Source organism: Oryza brachyantha, chromosome 1, assembly GCF_000231095.2.
Source record: "Oryza brachyantha chromosome 1, ObraRS2, whole genome shotgun sequence".
Classification (NCBI taxonomy): domain Eukaryota; kingdom Viridiplantae; phylum Streptophyta; class Magnoliopsida; order Poales; family Poaceae; genus Oryza; species Oryza brachyantha.
Window position 1 is genome coordinate 6,871,669 of NC_023163.2, and position 23,594 is coordinate 6,895,262.

Here is a 23,594-nt window from a genome sequence, read left to right on the forward strand (position 1 = left end):
AACCATACAAGCATCAAGCATCAAGTTCACAATTTTCCAAAGCATCAAGTTCCCAATTTTTCCTCGCCCCCTGCCCCCCGCCCCTCCCGATACCACGCACCGCCGCCGGCGTCCAACCGCACCGCCCGCGCCTTGCCGCCTCCTCGCCGCTCCTGCCGGTACCGCGCGCCCGCGCCCTCGCCGCCGGCGTCCAACCGCGCCGCCCGCGGCCAGCCGCCTCCTCGCCGCGCACCCGCGCCCCTGGGAGCCGCCGCGTCGCGCCGCCTACTCGCCGCGCTTGCCAGTAGCGCGCGCCCGCGCCCCCGGGAGCCGCCTCCTCAATGCGCGTCCGCGGCCCCGCCGCCGGCTAGGGTTCCAACCCGTGCGACCACCAGCGAACAGCCAAGGAAGAGAAGAAGTTGTTTTAGAACTGAGGATAAAAGAGTCATTGTCTCTTGGTAAAAGGCAAGGAAGAGAAAACAAAAAATGAAAATGGTACGATGAAACACACGATAGCTAAATGAGTGGTGCTTTGGATGTTTCTTGTTTACTAATAGTGTTTGTTCTGGAGAGTGCTCACTTTTCGGATGGTGTTTTGACGATTAACCCGTGAGATTGATGTATATTTTGAGTAGTACTCAAAATAAAGATCCTAGCAACATCCACGGTAGAAATTCATTTATATGTTTTTAAATATGGTCGATCTTTAGATATATTTTTTATCATTCGTATTTTTCAAAAACTCCGTACAAAAATACAAATATAAATCACATTTAAAATAACTTTAATGATAAAACAAGTCACAATAAACTAAATAATACCCACTCCATCCAAATTATAAATAATTTTATGATTAGGATAACTTGATGTGCAAATGAAAGACCGTGTCCCAAAATATTAAGACAAATTTTGAACTCTAAAAATTCTTTGAATACTAAAAATTCTTATATTCTAATACGAAAGGGAGTATTTTGACATATGTTTTTCAATAAGATAAATGGTTAAATGTCAAGTCTAAAAATCAACGACTTCATGTACTTTACTGGCGATAACTATCTGCCATTCTTAAAAACAAAATAAGATCTAGTGACTGATTGATCGAGTTTTTTTTAACTGTAGTACGCACATATATCCAACTGAGTCTTTCACCAGGCAGTTGCAATTATTGTTTGTTAATTTACTTCCCTCTATAGGATATGCATATGGGCCATATATATGGCTATATACACATCTTGGACAACTCTATCTCCTCCGTGCTAGCCACAAATAAATTAACCCAGAGAGTCGTCTTCCTGCTCTGCTGATCTAGCTCCTGGGGGTGGGGAGGCACCCCGATATGAGAGGTAGCAGCAGCACCGCCAAGATGAACGCGATGGTGGTGTTGTTCGCTATGCTCTTTGGATGCCTCGCAGCCTCAGCCCATGGTGCTCTGTCACACAAGACACTGCACACACAACCACTAAGATTTCTATCAGCTCACCGTTGCACGACTCTCTGTCGTGTTAACCGTTACTCTATTTATTCCAAAATAAACAAACGTGATACTGAATGAGGCAGACATGTCTAAATTCATACTAGAATGTATCGCATTCCGTATTAGTTTTCTTTATTTTAGAACGAAAACAATACTCGTGAAACACTAATTTACTTGTTTATATATATATATATATACGCGCTCGTAGGTGATCGAGATTGGTCGTGAGCTAGAGTACAGTAAGAGTGATGGCAACGGTAGCAGCAGCAAGATTTATACAGTGTTTTGCGTGGAGAAAACATGCGAGAAAGCCAAGTGCTACTGCTGTTTAACGAACGGAGAAAGGGAGATGCTACGGTAATTGGGCTGAGTGCAGGTATAGCTGCAAAGCTTGTGACCCCAAGTGCCCGCCGCCGGCGACATCGACGGCGGCGGCGCAGCCATCTCCGCCGATCATCAACGTCACCGTGGTGTTCGGCTAGATCTGGCCTTGTTGTCGACAGTCTAAAAAACTAAGGTGAATTAGTTATGGGGTAATGTACATGCATGCATGCATGAGTTCTGATGAGGTTTATTAGCATGTGTGTACTGTGTGTGTGCGCCGTATAATGTGGTATGGATTAATTCATGGCTTGCTAATTACCATAGTTCTATTTTTCGCTTCTGTCTAGGCTTATAAGTCAAATTTTAGATTTTCAATCTTAAATTTAGAGTTTATTTTTATTTTTTTCACCAAAGTTTACTTTTAAGTCTTGGTTTTTATATCACTAAGAATACATATATAAAATTTTTTTTTGTTTACAAAATATGTCTTTTGACAATCACTCCTATTGCGCTTCCATCTTTTTCATCACAAGAAGAGATGCCTACATGTTATTAATAGAAGAATCTATCTTTTATCTTTGTTAACATAACGGAGAGATTTTATCGAAGGATAAGTTGTTCTACTACGTATCTAGCCTACGCTCTAGGGATATATAATTAAAAATCTATATTTATATATATCTATGGATATCTATATCCGTGTTTGAATCTATCTATCTATCTAACTAACTCGAAAAACCCAGAAACAGTTCAAGTGATTTTTCGTCTCTATTCCGCAGCCACATATCTATGAGTAGGTGACGGTAGTTCACAGCTACATGATCCCATATATCGGTGTGTGGTGACAAATGCACCATCCATCACCACTGAAGTGCTTAAAGAAGTATGTAGTATATATATATATTGATCAAATTTTTAAGAAATTTATATGTTAGCCAGAATGGATCTTGTGTCATATTAGCGAGAATATACGACTCGCCGATTTGGAGGTGTATCTATATGACATGTGTGGCTCATCGTAGCTTGATTGGCATAGCTATCGATGGTTTGGCTGTGAAGGAAGCAAACCATAATAAATTGTACCGGTGTCTAAAATATGCATCCTCCATCTTTTGGTTTTTATTTATACTTATAAGTCAAAATTTAAAATTTTTGACCTTATATTGATTTAAAAAAATTTTCATCGTAGTTTATTTTCTAAACTTGACTTTATCGCTAAGAATATATATATAAAACTTTTACATAACTTTTTTATTTGTAAATACATCGTTTGTTTTTTCGCTGAAAAAACCAAAACAGCCGCCCTCTTGCGGGGCTACTCGTTTTCATTTAGTTGATAAACATATATGATCCCTCAAACCGAACAACAAACTATTTAGAATTCAAGTAGTCAATATAGGTGTAAGTGGGTCGGTCCGCAAACCCGTTTATAGGTCAATTAAATGCATAACCCGGTAGACAATTCGCTTAATTAGCCTATAAGTAAGTTGGCGGGCCGGACCACTTACACCCTTGTAGTCAACCAACCCCAAATGGCCTAACGATGTAATGCTACCGTCATATATAACGAATACTACTGCTTCTGAGCAGACAAAGCAGAGCATGCAGACGTCGTTACCCAGAACATATATAGATAGAGAGAAAGAGCCATAGATATAAAACCTGTGCATCGCTTTTTCTCCGCTTTGTTTCCTCTGCCGTACGATAGCTCATATGGCATCAAACGTAATCCCAACGAACATAGCCTCATGCCTACCCAGGATCGTGCATGCTTTATTAATTTACATGTACATTTTGTTAAAAAAAAAAAGGTGCTCGTCTTGCTCCGGGACATAAGACTTTTTTAAATATACTCCTACCGGTTTCTAAATATTTAACACCATTGATTTTTTTATATATGCTTGATTGTTCATTTTATTTAATTTTTTTGTAAAATATGTAAAGCTATATATATGTATAAAAGTATATTTAAAATAAATGAAATGATATAAAAATAATAAATAATTATGTAAATTTTTTAAATAAGACGAATAGTTAAACTTATATAAAAAAAACTCAACGGCGTCAAATATTTAAGGACGGATGGAGTATATGTTAAAGAATGTAGATACATAAGTAAATCATATATATTAACTATGATAGGATTTACAATATAAAACGAAAAAAAAGGTACTGTTTTAATTAGCTGAATACTGCATGCCAGATCTAGTTATTTTAGTAGGCACCAAAGACTTGTAAAGCTGAGCAGCTTTTGGTAGGTTTGTTAGCTAGCTAGCTTCACCATGCATGTACCTAAGCATTGAAATTATTAATTAGGGCCAACACGTTGACAGCCTAATTGTATATCTCGCTCTGTAGCGGTGTCAACGAGACGTGCAAGCTAGTAATCAAATTAAGCAAGAACGGATGAGATGGGATGAGATGAGATGCGCAAGCAGCTTGAGTTGGTGGCCCAACTTTTTTAGGATCTGTGGCCCAAGGTCTACTCGGTAGACAGTGATGGGGGCAGGATTTGAAATAGTGTTTAGATGCATAGATATATAGTTTGATATATATAATGTCGATTTCTACGTGCTTGGTTAAAAATATTCCTTTTTTTCTATGGGCCCATGTTAAAAGTGTTTCCTTCTCATATGAGTTCGTGTATCACATCCTCACAATTGTCTAGCTATGTCCATTGCAACACATTGACTTATTTTTTTTAGTTTTAGAGCTAAATAACTTATACTTTTCTTTTTTTCACTAACCATTCTGGCCACGTCACCCTGCCTAACTTTACCCAACAACATTGCCACGACTAGTGGAGTGGCGTGGTCAAAATATTTAGATATAAAAATTAATAATTTAGTGAAGTTTATTTTAAATATTAAATAATAAAAATGTTATAAAATATAAAATCTCAATACACAAGCATATTCCCAGTTAAGATCAAAATCTCTTCCTTTTACTAAAGTTTGAACAATAAATTACTTTAACCTTAACATGAAATAAATTTATAATTCATAAAAAATAAAAAAATGCATAAAAAATTGTTCGAACTTACATAAAAATAAAATAAAGCCATATATAACAAAAAGAATACAATTAACTAAAATTGAACGTTATTATATAGTATTGCAATTCTCTAGGCTTAGAGACGTGCAATTCTAATTTTCGGTCGCCTAAAATCTAGGAAATAAAAAAAATACAACGATAGAAAGCATTTGCTTCGTTTTTTTTAATGAAATGTAGGTGCTAATTAATGTTTCAGTTATGTATCCGTAAATGTTTGGTAGTCCATGTCATTAGTGAGCACATCAACACGGTTATCCTATCGACCTATACTCCATAAAGCTAGCACAGCAACTGTAAGGCTGCGATTAATTGGGTCTAGCGATGCAGTTGGCCGGTGGGCACCATATTTCAGCTCCAGGATGCTAGAGGAAGCAACAATTAATTAAGGGCACGTTTAGGACATGGAAATATTTTTTTTCTACAAATTTAAACCTTTCTGAAAATATAGATATAATAATTACAATTGTTCAAGTGTACCCTAGCTAGCATTTTTCCATTACTTTAATTACTTCACTTTTGGGATACTGCAACCTAATAATTCAGTACATGTAGTTGAACTTTCTACGGGGAATCTGGTATGTCCAATTAATCTAGATCGGTGATACGGTTTACACTCTCATGTGGTGAATTGATTGAGAAAAGAGCCAAAATATGTATAGTATCATCTGAATCATATTCGTCAACCATGTCCACGTACGATGTAACTTTAGTCCAGCTGCTTTGCTGTCTCATACTAAATAATGCCAGTACCATAATGATCATGATGTAGCTAGGCCCTAATTAACTAACCCGATGGAAAACGGATCAACCATATATCATTAGTACCATAATGGCCATGATGTTTGGTAGTCCATATCATTAGTGATCATATAAACTATAGTGAAAAAACTTCAAAATCAACTCTAAATTTAAAGTTAAAAATTCAAATTTTGGTTTATAGGCAGAAGCCGAAACGAAAAGAAGAGGTTGGAGATTTCTCTGGTACAGTACTCACTCCGTATTACAATACTCCTAGATGACATTGTTGATTTTTGGGCATATGTTTAAGCATCCATCTTATTTAAAAACTTGTATAATTATACTTTATTATGATTGTATTTATTACTTCTATTTTAATTATAACTTAAGTTTGGTCTATTTGCATAAATTTTGAATAAAATGAATAGTCAAATATACATAAAATAAAAGGTCAACATTGCCTTTTGTTAAAATAACTAATAAGTACTGCTACAGTGTTGAAAGGCCACAACATACTGTTAAGTGGTATAAATCTGTTGTTATCATTATAGCTGGCTACCAATGAATGCCCCGTCATATCGTGTATAAGTATAGCTGTGTATTATGCAGACATAAGAATAAATGAGTGATTGATTACCAAAGTACCACGTAGGAGGTGTATGTGAGATATATGTGATTTTCGGATGGAACGATTATATCTGATTTTAGTGTTGGCTATATAAGAATGTAAACGACTGAAGTAATTATCTTTTAATTTTAAAACAAAATTCTCTTAAAAATTATCTCAAATCAGAATCTTCTAGTCATACCAATCTGGCTAGCATGACCAAATAACACCACGACGTTAACCCTAAAATAGCATGGCAGCGCTATTTAGCCACTTCAGCGAGAATAGTATCATGCTGAAAATATTGCCACACTAATTATTTGTGACATGTCAATGTTATTTAGTTACTACTATGTCAGAAGATGGCATAGTCAAAAGATTTAGTTTTAGAAATAAGTCTTCAAAGAGTTTGATTGTAAAAATTAAAAAAAGCTAAAAAAGTTAATAAAAAATTAAAAATTCTGCTATATGGGCATGATGTGAAGGTGTCATCCAGACACTCAACTTAATTTTTTGTCTTCTGTTTATGTTTATAAGTTTAAATTTAAAATTTTTTCTTAACCAAAAATTTATTTTTAGCATTGATTTAAAGATCGCTAATAATATTTATATAAATTTTTTATCTTAAACTATTATTTTTCAATATGCCCCCAAGTACTATCTGACGAGCCCGAGCTTTTTTCCCCACGTTTACGTACAGCCACGCGCACCATCAAATCAATCAAAATCAACCCAGCAGCAGAAACGGATCGGTCGTGAAGCAAAGCAACGCAACGCAACCCGCCGCTGCCCACATTCATGAGCCCCCTCCTCCTCCTCCTCCTCCTCCTCCGCCTCCGCCCCAACCTGACCTGACCCCGACCCATACCCGCCCCCCATTAATCAACCCAACCATCGATTCTTCCCTCTTCTTTAACACGCCCCTCCCCCCCTCGCCGCCGCCGCCCGATCGATCGATCGACGCAGGCGCGCGCGGCCGCCACCATTTCCGCGCGCCGCTGTACGTATAGATCTGTCTGTCTGTCGGGTGTCGATGGCGGCGGCGGAGGAGGGAAGGGTGGCGGAGGTGGTGGTGGAGGGGACGACGATGGTGGGGTGGGTGGTGTCCGGGGTGGCGTTCTGGTGGACGGCGTTCCTGCTGGTGCGCGGCCTGGCGTCGCCCAAGCGGTCCTACGACTTCTGCAACCGCGCCGTCTCCACCATGCACGCCGTCGCCGCCGTCTGCCTCGCCTGCCTCTCCGTCGCCGACTGGTCCTGCCCCGTCTGCCCCCTCGCCGCCGCCTCCTCCCCCAGCCAGGTACCCCCACCCCACCCACGCTACGTGTAGACGGACGGTATACCATACGTATGCGCCGGCTAGCTCATCGTCGTCTTCGTCGATGCAGATGAAGGCGCTGGCGGTGACGCTGTCGTACATGGTGTACGACGCGGCGTGCTGCTACCTCAACGACGACGTGCGGCTGGACAACACGGTGCACCACCTCGTCAGCATCGTCGGCATCGCCGCCGGCCTCGCCTACCGGAGGGTACGTCCATCCGTCCGTCGCGTACACACGCGCTAACTAATCAAACCAACTAGTAATTATCTCGTGGGTGTGGTACTGATGGATGGAATCAATGGCGCGGGCAGTGCGGGACGGAGATGGTGGCGAGCCTGCTGGTGACGGAGATCTCCAGCCCGCTGCTGCACCTCCGCGAGATCCTCAAGGAGTTCGGCATCAAGGACACCGACCTTAACCTCCTCGTCGATGTACGCACGCACCGTCTCATCTCTCTCCTCCTTTCTCCATTTTTTTCGTTTTCCTTTTTATTATTTATATAAAAGGGTGATTTTATCGACCTTTGAAACATATCAGTTCAATTTCCGCAGCACTTTTAATGAAATTAGCATTTTTTTCCCCTGTTGCTTTTTTTTCTGAAAGCAGAATTCTTATCGACCTTTTAAGTAAATTTGCTCCCTTTTAGCAGCATAGTTTTATTAGCCTTTTCAAACAAATCAGTTCAATTTTCGCAGAATTATTTTTTAAATAAAACTACCAGTTTAAAATAGTATTTTAGAAGAGATACTCAGGTGTGGGTGTGTGTTCATTTTGCATGTGCAGATTCTGTTCGCCGTGATATTCTCGGTGGCACGAATGGGTTTTGGGCCGTACCTCACGTACGTCACCGTGACGTCCGACAACCCCATCCTCATCAAGGTATCAGTACACATCCATTATCATTTATCACCTCTCTCTCTCTGTTGCAATGGAATCTCGATCAACTGCATACCAAATTCTCAGCTACTACCATTTCAGCATGTTACTTATACAGCTATACATGATTACAAAAAAAAAAAAATACAATCTTGATGTGTGTGTTTTTTTTTCAAGGCGATGGCGACGGGGTTGCAGCTGGTGAGTGCCTACTGGTTCCTGAGGATCCTAAGGATGGTGAAGCACAAGCTGGGGAAGAAAAGACCGGCGCCCAAAGTTGCCGGCGACTGATGCGAAATCTTGTTTCTGCGATCGATCGTTGCCGTGCGTACGTGTAACATACTATTGTTTCATGGCAAGTAATCGAGAATGTCTCAAAACAATGGATAAGATATGATTCTACTCTAGTAGTAATTTAATTCTTACCATATTGTGTCCGGTTGTCCACTGAATTCAAGTTAGGAAGCATAAACGTGTCTGCAGATATGAAGGGATTATAATTTACTTGACTCTCCAGCTTTGGTACAGAGGATTTTCTAATTCCTCCATCTAAAAAAAACTTCATTTTTAATATGCCTAGCTATAAGTTGCATTTACCCTATTTTTTCAAATCCCAATGTATTTGTTGTTTACTTTCCCCAAAAAAACCTCTAATACAACAATTATTTTTTAAAAAAGTCTTCATCGGGCAAATAACTTGAGTTAAAAATAAATTATTTTTGGACAAAAGTACTAATATAAGAGAACATTTATTTATTTTGGAAAGGAGAAATTACTATTACCTCGTTTTATAATCCAAGATGTTCTAACATTGTCTAAATTCACATGAATACTAATAAATATAGAAAATAATATACATTGATATATAGATAAATCTAGACATAATTTTAACGCCTTACGATATGAATCATAGGGAAGCAGCAGGATAACATCGATGTTATCCACTTAAGTTTCAGTTTGACACGTAAATGGATAACATCGATGTAATATCGGCAAAGAGAAGCAACAGGATTACTTACACGTCAATAAGAAGAAATGACCAATTAGAACGATGTCGTAAAGTTGTATGAGTCAACCCCCAACAAGGTAAACCAAAAAATAAAGATACGTGACGAAAAAGGAAAAAAAAAAAGGAAGCCGAACATATAGTCACGAGTTTGGACTTTGCAAAATCAAGATCTACTACTACTACATGTTAGCACACAGATTGACAAAATGCCATTTTGGACACTGCAAGGCTCAAGCGTGAGAATGTTGATGCCGTGATTTCTGCAGAACTTCCTTCAACACGGCAGCGATCCTATCGGCCATGTGGTGCTCCATGAACGTCTCCTTCACCCTCTCGTAGCCCTTCTTCCCCATGGAGACCCTTTGGTCTGCATGGCTCGCAAGCCTTACCATGTTGTTTGCAAGAGCCGTGACGCCTTCCTTTCCAGCAGGGTGCAGAAGGCCAGTTGAACCATCCAGCACGATCTCTGTGGTCCCTCCGGCCGCCGTGCCCTGTTACAGTAGTTGTAGTGGGAGTGCAGTGGGCATTAAACCCAAGTCAATGAATTGTCATATGGAAGCATGAGGCAGGAAAAGAGAAGTGCCGGCTGAAACAGAGGATGGCAGGCTGAAACACCCAAAGGGTTTGTAGGGACAGTCAGACAGTCCACAGTTGAGTCATAGCTCATGATTGTGAACAATAACTCTGTATTCAGAGGAATACTGGCCCACATTTCAGGGTTCATTTGAAACGTGGGCGCTTTCTATAACTCATAGGGGAAATCAACTAAAATTCCTGTGCTCCAAACTAGTGCTACCTCCGTTTTATATTGTCAGACTTTCTAGCCTTGTCTAAATTCATCAATTGATAAATATATATAATTTATATATATGTATTCATTCACATCCATATAAATCTAGACAAGATTAGAAAGTCTTACATTGTGAAACGGATAGAGTATTATGGTAAGACTTTCTAGCTAATAGATTAATAAAAGTAGAAAAGTATATCCCCTCCATCAATAAATACATGTTATCTTGAGATAGATAAAGTTAACCATTCAAAATAATGACCACTGAGCGAGGTTATGTACTTTTTGCTGATACATTTTAATAAAAGAAATGGTATTCAAATCTTGAACTAGAGACTACTAGGGAAGGAGGGAGGGCGAAAGGGGGGGAGAGAGTATTACCAACACTGGTAACTTGAAAGCCATTGCTTCAATCGTTATCCTTCCAAAGCATTCTCCACGAGCCTAAGTAGGAACAGAACAGAAAAAAACATAAAACATCAGCTTATGGACATTCTTTCTCGTTCTAGATTTATAGAAAAACCCTTGTTCTAAACTAACATATGGTACATCAACAGGAGAAGGGCTCTATGCCAACAGAACCCTTTGCAGTTGGCACGCCCATACACCAATCTGGAGCTAAGACGCTTTCAACCCTTTGTACACTGAGTACAGCCTATTTTGACATTTCTTTCAGCTCTGCACATTAGCCATCGACTCGATCTAAGTTGGCATTACTATCGTACATAAGCATTCCATTGAAAGTTTGGAGGAGGATCCATGAATACCAAGTCTATACAAGTTCTTTTTATTTTGGACAGAAGCAAGCTAAGCTCAATATCAGACAAAAGCAACTGATTCTTTGCCTTGTCCTTAACCAAGATGCAGACAAAACATTATTTAGGACAAGTCCAAAGGTGGTATTGTTTGTCAGCCATAATGAATAAGATTGTGAAGAAAGAGAAGCAAACATACGCATTATTACTGGTTTTAGTGTCATAACAAGTAATAATCAAAATAGACCAACGGTTCCAAATATTTTACTGGTTCTTGTGACTGGTATAGGTATTCCTAGCCACACTGAAACAAGACATTTAACCTATGGTCCATGGTCATGGATGAGTGACTAAGCATGTGACACACTGTAAAAAAGCAAAAGCCAGAGAAAGTAAACAAAATGGTATGTCCAGAGAAAGTAAACAAAATGGTATGTCAGTACTGCATTAAAAAAAACACAATTCCTTTCATTATACCCTGTTCTTGTCAGCTTATTCATCAGATTATTGAAATGGATTATTTGCTCTATGCTTCAGAAAAATATGTTTTCTTAAAAAAATATTTATTCTACAGCATTTGCTTAGACCACTTGTTTTAAGCTATTTGTTAAGCTTGTTTTCCAAAATATTTAATTTATCTCTATAATCAAATAGATAATCTGCTCAATAATCTAAATCAAACAGGACCAAACATAAGTTGGTGGTCCTTAAGATCCAGACTATTAGTTCTGACAGAGTAGACTAGGATAGCATGAAACTCCATAACAAGAATTGATTCAACCTATCAAGTTATCAAGCCTACTGTTCCCAGATGAAGTACTGAACAGTTTAGTACTACTCTTAACACAAAAGATGTTTCAAAACTCTCCCAAAAAATAGAAAGAAGGCACGGATTATAAAGCACATAGATAGAAAGAAGGCACAGATTATAAAGCACATAGAGGGTCTGACTTTCTGCTAGCAGTATACTCACTTTACAATCAATAGATTGATTCCACGCACACAAAGAATACAAAGAAAAAATAATGCAAATACACAACAGGCATACAGTTTTACTATAAGACACCAATGAAATGGGAAACAGAAGAGAAAAATAAAGCATTATCAAAATCAGGGCTCACCTGAGAGTTCTGGACAAGTACATCAATTGCAGCCAAATAAGGAGCCACTGCCAATGTCTTGTTTACAAAGTGAACCCGGTCCTGAATCCCATTCTTTCCCACAAATTCACGTAATTGTGTCTCAAACTTGGTCTGGGCAGTAATGTCGCTTCCCACAACTACAGCATGCATTGTGGGCACTTTTAATTTCTTCTGTTGGATGAGCTGGAAACTCTGATAAAATGCTTGAAGAAATAGGTCCTGTCCTTTTCCTCGTGAAACACCTGTATTTTAACATCAGTCAGGAAACTGATTAATGCAATCAATATATATAATTTGAGAACAATTACGGCAAGAAAATTACAAAAGGGGCGTACTGTTTATTATCGCAAACACAAGATCTTCACTTCGTACTCCGAGTGACTCACGGATATGTTCCCGTAGAACTCTTCTAGCAACATTATCTTCAGCAACTTCCATTAACTCCTTACTATTCCCGAGGTGCACAACATAAGTTTGTGGCATCTGTATTCTTTACATGGAAGCAAATCAAAATTACATAAAATGAAGTAGGAATTTATGAATTGGAGAGCATTAGACAAACAGTTTATCATGGACTATAAGCTATAATGATCAATTTTTAGAGTAAAAACCTCATATAGAGGCTTATCGAGGAAGAAAAAGGTGGCCAATGAGTTTAGAACTAACTCAAAAAAGAGAAGCAATGGACCAGAGAAGTTTATTGTCAATAAGGAAAGTAAATCATATCAAAGCACTAGCAATCCCAACAGCATAAATTATGGCATCCTCTTAACAACATAATATCTGTATATGACCCAGCATTATATGACCGAATATAAATAACTTTGCACATACTTCAAACGGTCGTGAGTCCTAGTCTTCCAATATTCAGCCGTTGTATGAGAATCGATCATGGCTCCAGCAACCAAAGGAAGATGTTTGACATACTCAAGCTTAAAGTAATGTCCTCGCATTTCATGGATCCACCACAAAATCTTGGGAAGAACTTGAGGAACATGGTCTTTTAAAACAGCATCAAGCCACTTGCCAGCAACAGCAGTGTTCAAGATAACAAGATCAGCCTTTAGGGCATTATCAACTGCCTCCTGTCCTCTAGCAGGTAATACCTACGAAGCAAGCAGTAGCTCTGTGAAGATTTCTGAGCCTATTAATTGTGTGTACTCCTATTATGCATGTTTTGCTAAGGTACTAGTAATTTGCAGAAAGAAAAAACAAATATGGAACGTAGAATGTACCTGCACTCCATGGCTCAACATCTTATGCTCCAAGCTATATGTAACATCATTTGTTTCTTCTGATCTCTGGTTTGTTATCCACACCACTTGCGAATCAACCTGCCGTAGAAGAAATGCCAGCTCCATCAGTAATAATGGGCCACCTGCATCAAATGAACTTGTTTCCATTAACGCCAGTAGATATACTCACAGATGTCACTAACAACAAACGATGGTACGAGATCTGTGATAATGAGAACTGGGTAGATATGCTAAAAATTCCCAATTGACTTAACAGCTTATTAACAACTCCGGCAGAGTGACATATTCAACAACATCTGTGATAACGAGAACTGGGTAGATATGCTAAACATTCCCAATTGACTTTCCAGCTTATTAACAACTCCAGCAGAATGACACATTCAACAATTTTATTTGTGATGTGTGATAATTTGATTTTGTGCTGAGCACTAGAGTAGAAAATTCACTCTTAATCCTATCACTTCATTTTCCTATCAGAAACAAAACAAGCAAAATTGAGTAGCCACAGCTTAATAGAACATATAAGAATCATATGCAACGATCTGGAAGGACTACATTCTTACAGAGCAACACGAACAAATCGGCCGATTCCTCAACAACTAAAGCACACTTGCTGTTCCTTACCGGAGAGGGAGAGCTCGTGGGAGACAAGAAGCACGAGCTTGGACCTCATGAACCCGAGTGGGCTCCCCGCGACGGCGCCGGTGCGGGCGGTGGCGACGGGGGCCGAGGAGCCCCCGCAGGTGTCCAGCATGGCGCCGCGGAGGAGGAAACCCGCGGTGGACGCGCAGGCGGCTACGGCGAGGAGTAGCAGGAGGAGGAGGCGGGTCCTATGGTGGGCCTGGCCGCGGCCGCCGGCCGCCGACGACGACGGGGGCTTCGCCATCGCCGACCGGGGTGGCGGTAGGGTGGGGTTAGATCATCAAACGGACGGCCTGGATTTGGCAATCCAACATTTTGGCGCTTCTTAGTTGTTATTTACTTTTACTTCTTATTTTAATTATTTTATCCTGCGTCGTCGCAAAAAAGAGGTAAAAAAAGAAAGCACGTAGTCGGAAACAAAAAGAGAAAATTGCTATTATAAATCTTCGAAGCATGCATTCATGGGTAAACTATCGGTTTGCATTAGCTAAAATACAACTCTCAATCTAGCCAAGCTCATCCAAATTCTATTTGTTCCTTTTCTGTAAATAAAAAATGTTTAATCCATATTTTCATAACCGTGTTGACCAAAACACCCCTAGCCGAAACGATCGAATCTTAAGGTCGTATGATTTTAACTCGAGTATTAGTTATCTATGTTAGATTTAGAACATGATTTAAAATACTCTGTACAAAATGTTATAAAAAAATTAGTAGCCACTCTATATAATTATTAAAGAAACCAATTATAGCATTTAAATACTTCTCATAATTTATGATCAACAAAAATGACATCTTATTGACCTCGACAAAATGCATACCTCATTCAACTAGGCTTCAACACGATGCAAAAAAAAAAATCAATCATTTCTAATAAGACAAGGGTATTCTGGCCACCATAATTATAAAAATATGGATTTAACTTTTTTATTTGCAGAAAAAAAAGACAAATGGTATTTTGACGAGCTTGGCTAATTTGAGATTGATATTTTAGCGAATACAAATATAAACTAGGGGATGATATACCAGCGAATACACGTTTTGAAGATGTTATACTACTGCCTCCGTCCCATAATAACTTCATTTTTCGTTTTTCTATGTCTAACGTTTGATCATTCGTCTTATTTGAAAAAAATTGTAAAAAACTTAAGGATGTGTTTGGTTCTAGGGATGAGATGGGTTAGGACAGAGACAACCCATCCCTGACCTTGTTTGGTTGGTGGATGGGTGGTCTCACCAAAACGGTGGGACGGATCCGTCCTAGGACGACCACAACGCGCACAGAGGATATTTATTTTATTTATTAAATTTATTTAAAATATATTACTAGTGTAAATATAGATTCAATTACTTTAGATTATTCATATATTAATTCTAGTATTTAATATTTTATTTTGGATATGAAAGGTAATCTTTATCCCATCTCATCCCTTCAACCAAATAAAAAACATCTCCAACCCATCCTATCTCATCCCTCCCACCAAAAAAAAAAGGATCCAACCCATTCATCCAACTAAACAGAAAAATGGAATCAACCCATCCTCAATCCAGGGATGAAACCAACCTAACCCACCTCGTCCACGAACCAAACATATCTAAAAAATTAGTCACGCATAAAGTACTATTTATATTTTATCATCTAGTAAAAAAAAATTATTAATCACAAAAAAATTTCAAATAAGACGAAGAGTCAAAAACGATGTATCTAAAGAATAAAAAAATAACCTTATTTCAGGACGAAGGTAGTATCTCCATTTCATAATGTAAGATATTTGACTTTTTAGTTACAATATTTAATCATTCGTCTTATTCAAAAATTTAATACAAATATAAAAAATGACAAGTCGTGCTTAAAGTTCTTTTTATAATAAAGTAAGTCAAAAAAATAAACGATATTTTCATAATTTTTTAAATAAGAAAAAAATCAAACATATTACGCTGTGAAATCTAAAATGGAGGGAGCAGCAATTTTCTTGGAAACGAGAAAAAAAAGGAAAAAAAAAAGCAGACACCCAACCGACGCACGGCTCGCCCCCGCCGGCGTCGCTCGCCGTCCGTCGCCGAAGCCGCTCGCCCCCGCCCCCGCTCCCGCCGCCGTTGCCGACGCCCTCGCCGACGCCGACGTCCCAAAACGGTTCGCCCCCGCCCCCGCCCCCGCTCGCCCAGCTCGCCGCCGCCGGTGGTAGTGTTGCGTGATGCTCCTTTTCTTCGTTTTTTTTGCTTAAAACCTTTTCTCCTTTTGATGTGGGGAAGTGATTTCTGATGACATGAATTGTTCAAGACTATGCATGGCAGCATTTTTTCTCCTGGAATTTGTATTAACCCTAGGTTCTATTCTGTATCTGGCTTAATTTGCCTTAATAATCTTAAGGGAGACTAATAACTGAACAGGGATGTGGCCAGGCTGGACAGCATTGGTTGCCTGTCCTATGAGGGGCATTCATTCGTTGATCATAGGTACTTTTTATGCAACTTGTGCTTTAAAAGCACCATGAAAGTGTTTACTTTACTTTTTGATAATGACAATTTTTCTATTTTCTAAGAAGCCATTTATGAATTTTATGAAATTTATGCGTGACCTAGCTTGGATTCAGACTAGAGTTTCTTTTTAGATTTTTGGAAGCCAATTTTCAAAATGAAGTGGTAAAGGGAAATTAGAGGGTTCTTGGCATTAAAAAGCCTAGTGCAACGTGAGATTATGTTCTGCTAAGACAAAAGTTCAATTGACTAGAAGCATGTAACTGGAAGCATTTCTTGAAGTATACACTGCATATTGGTATTCTGGACAACTTTATGCAGGAGTCCCTTCTTGTTTGATAATTCAGAAAAAAAAAAGTTTAATACACATCACAAAATTCTAACTGCCACACATAAATCTACCTTTTCTACACTTACTTTCATTTTTTAAACACATGTCTGTGTTTGTGTTAATCTGAAGTTAGACATTAGTTACTATTAACCAATGTTTGTTATTGGTTCTGGCAGTTCCTTATAATTTGCATTTCCTGCTGCAGTGTTATTGGTGGTTACCTGCATGCAGTGGCCAGCAACTGCTGTCATTGTTATTCCAAATTCAAATTGTTTTACATTCGACAATCATAGTCGACTTGTTGATTTTGTATCCTAGTTCCTTTTTTCCGTGATATTCTCTGGATTATATATGTGATTCAACATCAAATTCTTTCAAAATGTTGTCTCCTAAGCTGCTGCCAGACAAACCTTGCTGGGGAGAACTTCGAATATAATGAAAAGGTGATTACCAGAAATACATTACAAGATGCTAAAGAATCTTCTAGCCTACTTACACATAGATTCAATTATGTGCTTGTGGCAAGTGCATCCAGATATAAACTCATGTTACATTATCATTATGCCAGGGCTCAGTACCTTCTGATTTGGTTGTCCAGTTCTGCAAAGATGTGCAGAGAAGATCTCAAGCAGTATGACATCTATGTTATTTTTAGTGGGAAAAGTCCATCTCATTGTGTTCTTAAAAAGCAAAACATCAGATAAAAATGAGAATCTGGTGAAAGGAATTACATTTTCATCAAATGTGGATGTACCAAAACATCTAAAAATCACAATAATTATTCATAGTTAAAAATTTTCTGAAGAAGCATTTCTCAATATACAACTATATTGTTGGTTAAAGAGTGCAAATGACTTCTCTATCCTCTTTTTTAGTTTCACCGTGCCATACATGAACTATATTTGAATATATTTTCCATACTGCTTTTCTGGATTCTGGCTGTTCTGTTTTCTTATTTTGATATACATGGTCATTAATTATGAACTTGTTGTAATTTTTAAAATGTTTTTCTCTTGGTCATTATGTGGATAAGGACATGCATTTACTCGCCCATTTCAGGGTTATGTGGACTTTGGACGTTTTATCAGTTCTCGCTCTTTTTTAACTGCTTCACAGCCTATTGACTTTATTCAGGTAACATTTATAATTTAAATCAAATAATTAAGTTTGTAAACAATAAAGCAATGGCTACAGTAACTCAATATCACATAGTTGAAGACGGGGTTACATCTGCGAGACAACATTCTCAGGGATTTTCCTAGAACTGTTTTTTAGTAAAAAAACCCATGATGTTGTCATTACTTTATTCTGTACTTTGTAATATCAGCAATAATGTTCAGATCGGTACCTATGGTTTATAAGCTCCCTTGTATGTATGCTAGGTTCCCTATCCTTTCTCATTGACATGCTTGAATTCTCTGATAAGTAGCAAAGGGCTTAGCTTAGCATGGTGGTAGGCATGGGTTTATGCTCCCATCACCCAGATCCCAGTTTTCTGCAACTCAAATCTGGGTTACTTTCTCATTCATATGTCCTTTTGGATTTAGGGATAAGATAGGTTGGGCAGGTATTAGGATATAGAATTAAATCTCATTTGTGGTTCAAGAAAATATGGATGGTGGATAACCCAAATCTAATGGAATAATACCTGATCTCTTCTAGGCATTCTAATATTTATGTACCTCTTTTCCCAAAGGGGATTGGAGGGATTTCCCCCCTTTTCGCAGGGTATCTGTCAAAAATAAAACGGTACATGGAAGTAACACTGCTTGTAAAGTGTGAACATTGGGGAACATAAGCATGATTCTAAACAGTGCATTGGGGTTACCACAAAAGGCATACATGATACATAAGCCATTTTAAACTCTAGTTAGCTTCAAAATTTCTTGGTCATTTCATCTATACTCCCTCCGTCCCACAATAAGGCAACTTTTCGGTTCCCGTGTCCAGCGTTTGACCATCCGTCTTATTTGAAATTTTTTTAAGAAATTCAAAAAAATTAGTCACACGTAAAGTACTATTCATGATTTATCATCCAATAAAAACAAAAATGTTAATCGTAAAAAAATTTCAAATAAGACGAAGAGTCAAAAATTATAGGTAAAAAACGAAAGGTTGGTTTATTTTGGGATGGAGGGAGTAAGTGATAACATATAACCTTGACAAGGGACTAACTTGCAAATGCGTGTTCCTATATTTAAAATGTCCACTGGTTTCCATGTTATTCTCAAGTAAAGATTATCAACTTCCTGTTGTTGATCCATAAATACCTCTTTTCAGCTCTCTAAATCATCGGTTAGATAATTTTTTATTGGCATGTGATTGTTATTGAATTACTGTTGATGATTTTTGTTCGTACAGCTTTACAGCTTGGTTATTTTGGGTTGCATCAAATTAAACTGTAAATGCATTATTGAACAAATTTGATTACCATCGTAACATTAACTTAATCAGCATACATTTTCTAATTCCGCACTTGCAATACCACTATACCAGACATTCCAAAATGGAGATCTAGTGCACTGTGAAAATACTTTTGAGAAGATGGGCCGCACAGCACAGGTTTGTGACTAAATTCTGGTGAGCTCTTTCTTATTTTCACTACCTTTTGGATTTTTTGGTCCCATTTTCAACTTGTGGGTGCATTTTTAAACATATTTCAGGTTAACATCATATGTGGTCAATGCCCACATAAAACATGCAAAGGTCTGCTTACTTTTCTTATTTTCTGGTCTTTCTTTTACTATTATGATCTTCCTCTGACTATTTTGTATCGTACAAAACTGCTTCTCGACTTTGAATTCAAAGATGTCCCAATTCTCTGGTTCTCGTGGCTGCATATAACCCAATTTTTGGATTGTTGTTGTCCGTGATGCTGCATATGACCCAATTTGTGATTCATGGAGTACTCACTTGGTAGCTTTATAGGCAAACAAGGATGCATCTGTAGCATATCTTATGATGAACTGATATGCAGGTACCATGAAAGTTTGCTTTTTTTTTTTTTTGGTATTTTGATTGCAATTATTTCTTTTCATTAATTGATGAAGTAGTTGTGAATTTTACAGTGTTCCTAGATTAATTTTACTTTTGTCGTTTTTTGTAAACACATCCCTGTTCCATATTGATATATGAACTGCCAGGGTGCACATGATAATATCTTGTAAAACAGAAACAATATTATGTTAAACTTAATTTGAAGTGGCTTAGCGCAATTTGTTTTTCAGAATATATGGACAAAGCATGTAAATCTCTTTGAATAGAGTGGTGCCAAACTTTGTGGAGAATATGATCAATATAAATATGGTTTCTCTAAAAGCGAAGAAAATAAAGTTTGAACATTGGTTATGTTATTTATTTTTATTTGTTCCAAATGAGTGATTGCTTCTTACTGTTTTTTTGTTTCCTTTGTGTGATCTCATATATGCTTATGGTATCATGGCGTTAATTGATTAATTCAAGTGTTCTTGACCGCTGGTTAAATGTGGTTCTTTTGTCAGGGTGGTTGTTGAACTTGCTATTCCATGCCCTAAAAGTGGTCCAAGAGTATTTAAGGGTTTCAGTGTCGGATTCCATCCACGGTCGTCAGAGCTGGTAATGTTGACTGATGGGCTTTCTTATTTGGGGGCTATTAACTAATATTTCAGTTTTCTTACACATTATTTTGTTGCACTAGGTTTATAATGGATTGACTCAACTGGGATTTGAACAACTCCATCATGAGTTCAGGTATTATCCTAACAAAGTATCCTTAACTTTTAATGAGATGATGTTTTTTTGGCCTAATTAAGCTTCAGCATATCTGAATAATCCTAAGCAAAGACAAAATCAGACACCTTGATTTTTTTTTTTCATAAAAGAACATTTCAGTGCTTGCAAGTAGGTGCTGAAATAGATGAATGCAGATCGACAGTGCAATAATCAAAGCTTATTCTGATGCATAGTACTGTGTAAGAAAAACTTGGACATATGTTTCAAATTGTGATTGGATAGTCCTAAAAATAGTTGATTGGATGACTACAACACAATATCATGTTTTTTTGGTCATTTACTTCCCAGTACGTATGAAATTTTACTACTAGTAGTTTTACTCCACCTGATTAGATCAGTAGTTTTTTCTCATAATAGCTATATTATTTACATGTAATTTTCATTGCATTATTCTGTATCCTGTGCAGCTTTCAGAGTGAGCAGAGTCAAGTATCCCTGTATCTTAGTGCAGTGTATTCACTTTCAGGACTTGTTGGAAAACCTTCCTTCAAGGTAGAATAGATGCCGTTAAAAAATCAGTTTTACCATATATTTTCTTCATTGTTCATGAATATTCCCCCCATCTTTTCATGCTTTTGTGGTGTTTGTATGTTGCCCCATGCTAGTACTCACTTCATCAATGAAGTTGAGCTGCCCTGGCTTAGTTGATGAAAAATAGACTGTAGTTATCACTATTCGAACTGTGTAGCTTTTTAACCATTTTCTTGCACCAGGTTAATCCAGTTAAAGGGCTTGATGTAACACTTACAGGATCAGGGACCAATGGTGCTATGCCTACTACCCTGTCTCCTACTGTTCTGAATGTGATCTGGAGATGTTAGTTAGATCCTTATCCCCCAAAGTGATGCCTTTTGTGACATTCAGCAAATGAGCTCAGTTTTCTATATTTGTAGGTGAAATCGCTCGAAGCAGTCCTTATGAAGTCAACATTTTGATCCCAGTAGAGGGCTATGATCCAGTTGAATTTACACTTACCAAAGAATGTGGTTGGTTCCACCACATAACCATCTGCTCTCCGTATTGACTTCTAATCACACTTATACACATTTCAGTTGAGAAGATTTCTCACAAATAAAGAGATCCTATGGGTTTAGTTTTTAATAATATGGGGAATAAATTCAAGAAAACTCAAAATACAAATATTCAATTTAACTTTGTGTAATTTGCCACTATCTTATTAGTATCTGAATGTTTGGTCTGTACTGTAGATTGGACAGCTATTTTCCTATCTTGAAGTCAATAGAGTTTGATAAATGTTGGGTTGGGATGCAATGTTACAAATATCTGTCAGAAAAGGTTATGGTATTTGTTGATTTAAATTTAGGTTATAGTAACATTGTAAATCAGCGTTAAGGCACGACTGTGGGATAAGACTCAGATATGCAAGCAAAATGAACAAAAAGCTGAATAACGACTAAATACTGGAACTAATATTGTGATACATGCAAAAATGCACAAAAGGCACAAGTAGGCCGATTTCACTATTAAATTTCATTTGATTACCCTCTGAGTTATGCATTTGTTTGTTTTGTGTAGGTCACATACAAGAAAAAGAGAGCAATCCAATGAGAGGCTGGGCAACATTTGGGATTATTTCTTGCATGTATGTTTGCCTTGAACTTTAGAAATTAGCTGCATGGTAATAGTAAATCATACCATGAATTACAAGATCCTTTTTCTGTAGTTTTCCTCACATTTGGAACTTGTTTTTTCATATGTATAGATTATGCTGAGCCTTATAAATTAGTTTCACAGTAACCACCACACATTCTTTCATAAATATCTTTGTTCAATCAGTTTTCCCCTGATGCTTTATTCATCGACTTATTTCTGTTACTGACTCTTGTTGTTGTTGTTTTATCTACCATTCATTCTGTTGTTCTACGGTGCAGCTTCATTATATTATCTACCATTCATTCTGTTGTTCTACGGTGCAGCTTCATTATATTGTCGAGTCTACTTTGTTGTGGAGGGTTCATCTACAAAACCCGTATGGAACATCAGGTAAAATTTTCTTCTGTAAATTTTTTTAAGCAATGCCATTCAGAACTGTGCTAATAAGATGACGCCTCCAATTTCAGTCTGGTTTATATGCACTACCTGGGATGACCATCTTATCTGCTCTTCTGGATGCTGTAAGTTTTGAAATTTTGTCTGAACTACTCGCTTGCTGACACATGAAATTATTGATGATCATGCTAGTAGATACCACCTACTTATTTGTAACCAAATCGTTTGTTAGGTTGGGGGACCAAGCTATTTGAGAGCAGATGATCATAGCGGAAACCATGCAAGCCAAGCATCATGGGAACGCGTGCCTGGTAACTCACAAGCAGCAGGTGCTATAAAAGATAGGAGATATGGGTCAATGTAAACCGAAGATTGTTTAGTTTTTAAGGATTGTTTCTTGTATGCTTGTATTATGCACTGAAATCAGAGAAACTCTGCACTTTAGCGGTAATTGAACTTCCGGAGCATTGCTTATCATCATTTCAGTTTGGATTGTCTTATGGATTATGTTAGCTGACCTGATCATCCAACATGCCTCTATTCAACCATCCGATGGACTTGCATTCCCAGACAGATGCCAATTAATGCGTAAAAATGGTGCCTGCAATAGTTTTGCGATGATAAACAATTTCGTACAGTTACATACTTTTACACGCTCATCTTTTCACTTATGTTTATATTTATAAGCCAAAATTTGAATATTAACAAAAAAAATTTGGAGTTTTTTCACTGTAGTTTATTTTCCATTCTTAGCTTTTAGATCACCTAGAACACGTATATAAAAATTTTATTTTTAAATTATTTTCGTTGGTAAATATGTCTTTTCGCTTATCCTTATAATAAAGGTTTGTTTAGTTTGTGAAATTCTTTTGGTTGGATGTCATATCAGATGCTTGACTGGATATTGAAAGACTATTTCGATGACTAATTAAAAAAACTAATTACATAGGGTGTCAGGAAACCGCGAGATGAATTTTTTAAGTCTAATTAATTCATCATTAACACATGTGAGTTACTATAGTTGTTATGGCTAATCATT

At 37.6% G+C, this 23,594-nt stretch overlaps 3 protein-coding genes across 5 annotated transcripts; 2 read left to right on the forward strand and 1 right to left on the reverse strand.

Moving 5' to 3' along the window:
* Positions 1–7,031: 7,031 nt before the first annotated feature.
* LOC102700468 (TLC domain-containing protein 5-like) lies at positions 7,032–8,930 on the forward strand. The gene is made up of 5 exons (XM_006643959.3): positions 7,032–7,473; positions 7,562–7,702; positions 7,807–7,926; positions 8,279–8,374; positions 8,549–8,930. Exons 1-5 carry the CDS (start codon positions 7,210–7,212, stop codon positions 8,660–8,662), a joined length of 735 nt encoding a protein of 244 aa, XP_006644022.3. The 5' UTR covers positions 7,032–7,209; the 3' UTR covers positions 8,663–8,930.
* A 440-nt stretch (positions 8,931–9,370) lies between these two features.
* On the reverse strand, positions 9,371–14,265 carry LOC102700747. The gene is made up of 7 exons (XM_006643960.3): positions 13,948–14,265; positions 13,303–13,445; positions 12,902–13,173; positions 12,403–12,557; positions 12,047–12,309; positions 10,552–10,614; positions 9,371–9,871 (listed from the first exon to the last, which is right to left on the reverse strand). The coding sequence occupies exons 1-7, from the start codon at positions 14,207–14,209 to the stop codon at positions 9,611–9,613; spliced, it is 1,419 nt and encodes a 472-aa protein (XP_006644023.2). The 5' UTR covers positions 14,210–14,265; the 3' UTR covers positions 9,371–9,610.
* Positions 14,266–15,955: 1,690 nt separating this feature from the next.
* On the forward strand, positions 15,956–23,040 carry LOC102701030. Of its 3 annotated transcripts, none has more exons than XM_040520086.1 (18): positions 15,956–16,099; positions 16,357–16,422; positions 16,980–17,083; positions 17,179–17,217; positions 17,343–17,405; positions 17,834–17,908; positions 19,271–19,336; positions 19,438–19,480; positions 19,703–19,751; positions 20,275–20,368; positions 20,451–20,503; positions 20,953–21,037; positions 21,259–21,361; positions 21,439–21,531; positions 22,082–22,148; positions 22,438–22,549; positions 22,627–22,680; positions 22,788–23,040. In XM_040520086.1, the coding sequence occupies exons 2-18, from the start codon at positions 16,359–16,361 to the stop codon at positions 22,917–22,919; spliced, it is 1,296 nt and encodes a 431-aa protein (XP_040376020.1). In that variant the 5' UTR covers positions 15,956–16,099; positions 16,357–16,358; the 3' UTR covers positions 22,920–23,040. The 3 variants fall into 3 exon arrangements, with proteins under 3 accessions (XP_040376020.1, XP_040376019.1, XP_040376018.1); XM_040520085.1 differs by having other exon boundaries at positions 16,065–16,099; positions 22,483–22,549; XM_040520084.1 differs by lacking the exon at positions 15,956–16,099 and having other exon boundaries at positions 16,238–16,422.
* Positions 23,041–23,594: the final 554 nt, after the last annotated feature.

Excerpts from the sequence above, each read along its gene's own strand:
- LOC102700468 (XM_006643959.3), top strand. The coding sequence starts at position 7,210 with ATGGCGGCGGCGGAGGAGGGAAGGGTGGCGGAGGTGGTGGTGGAGGGG. Across the intron at positions 7,474-7,561 it reads CCGCCTCCTCCCCCAGCCAG|ATGAAGGCGCTGGCGGTGAC; the intron begins GTACCCCCACCC and ends TCGTCGATGCAG. Across the intron at positions 7,703-7,806 it reads CCGGCCTCGCCTACCGGAGG|TGCGGGACGGAGATGGTGGC; the intron begins GTACGTCCATCC and ends TGGCGCGGGCAG.
- LOC102700747 (XM_006643960.3), bottom strand. The coding sequence starts at position 14,209 with ATGGCGAAGCCCCCGTCGTCGTCGGCGGCCGGCGGCCGCGGCCAGGCC. Across the intron at positions 13,446-13,947 it reads CCACGAGCTCTCCCTCTCCG|GTGGCCCATTATTACTGATG; the intron begins GTAAGGAACAGC and ends CATTTGATGCAG. Across the intron at positions 12,310-12,402 it reads TGTGTTTGCGATAATAAACA|GTGTTTCACGAGGAAAAGGA; the intron begins GTACGCCCCTTT and ends GTTAAAATACAG.
- LOC102701030 (XM_040520086.1), top strand. The coding sequence starts at position 16,359 with ATGTGGCCAGGCTGGACAGCATTGGTTGCCTGTCCTATGAGGGGCATT. Across the intron at positions 21,532-22,081 it reads TACACTTACCAAAGAATGTG|GTCACATACAAGAAAAAGAG; the intron begins GTTGGTTCCACC and ends TGTTTTGTGTAG. Across the intron at positions 22,681-22,787 it reads TATCTGCTCTTCTGGATGCT|GTTGGGGGACCAAGCTATTT; the intron begins GTAAGTTTTGAA and ends ATCGTTTGTTAG.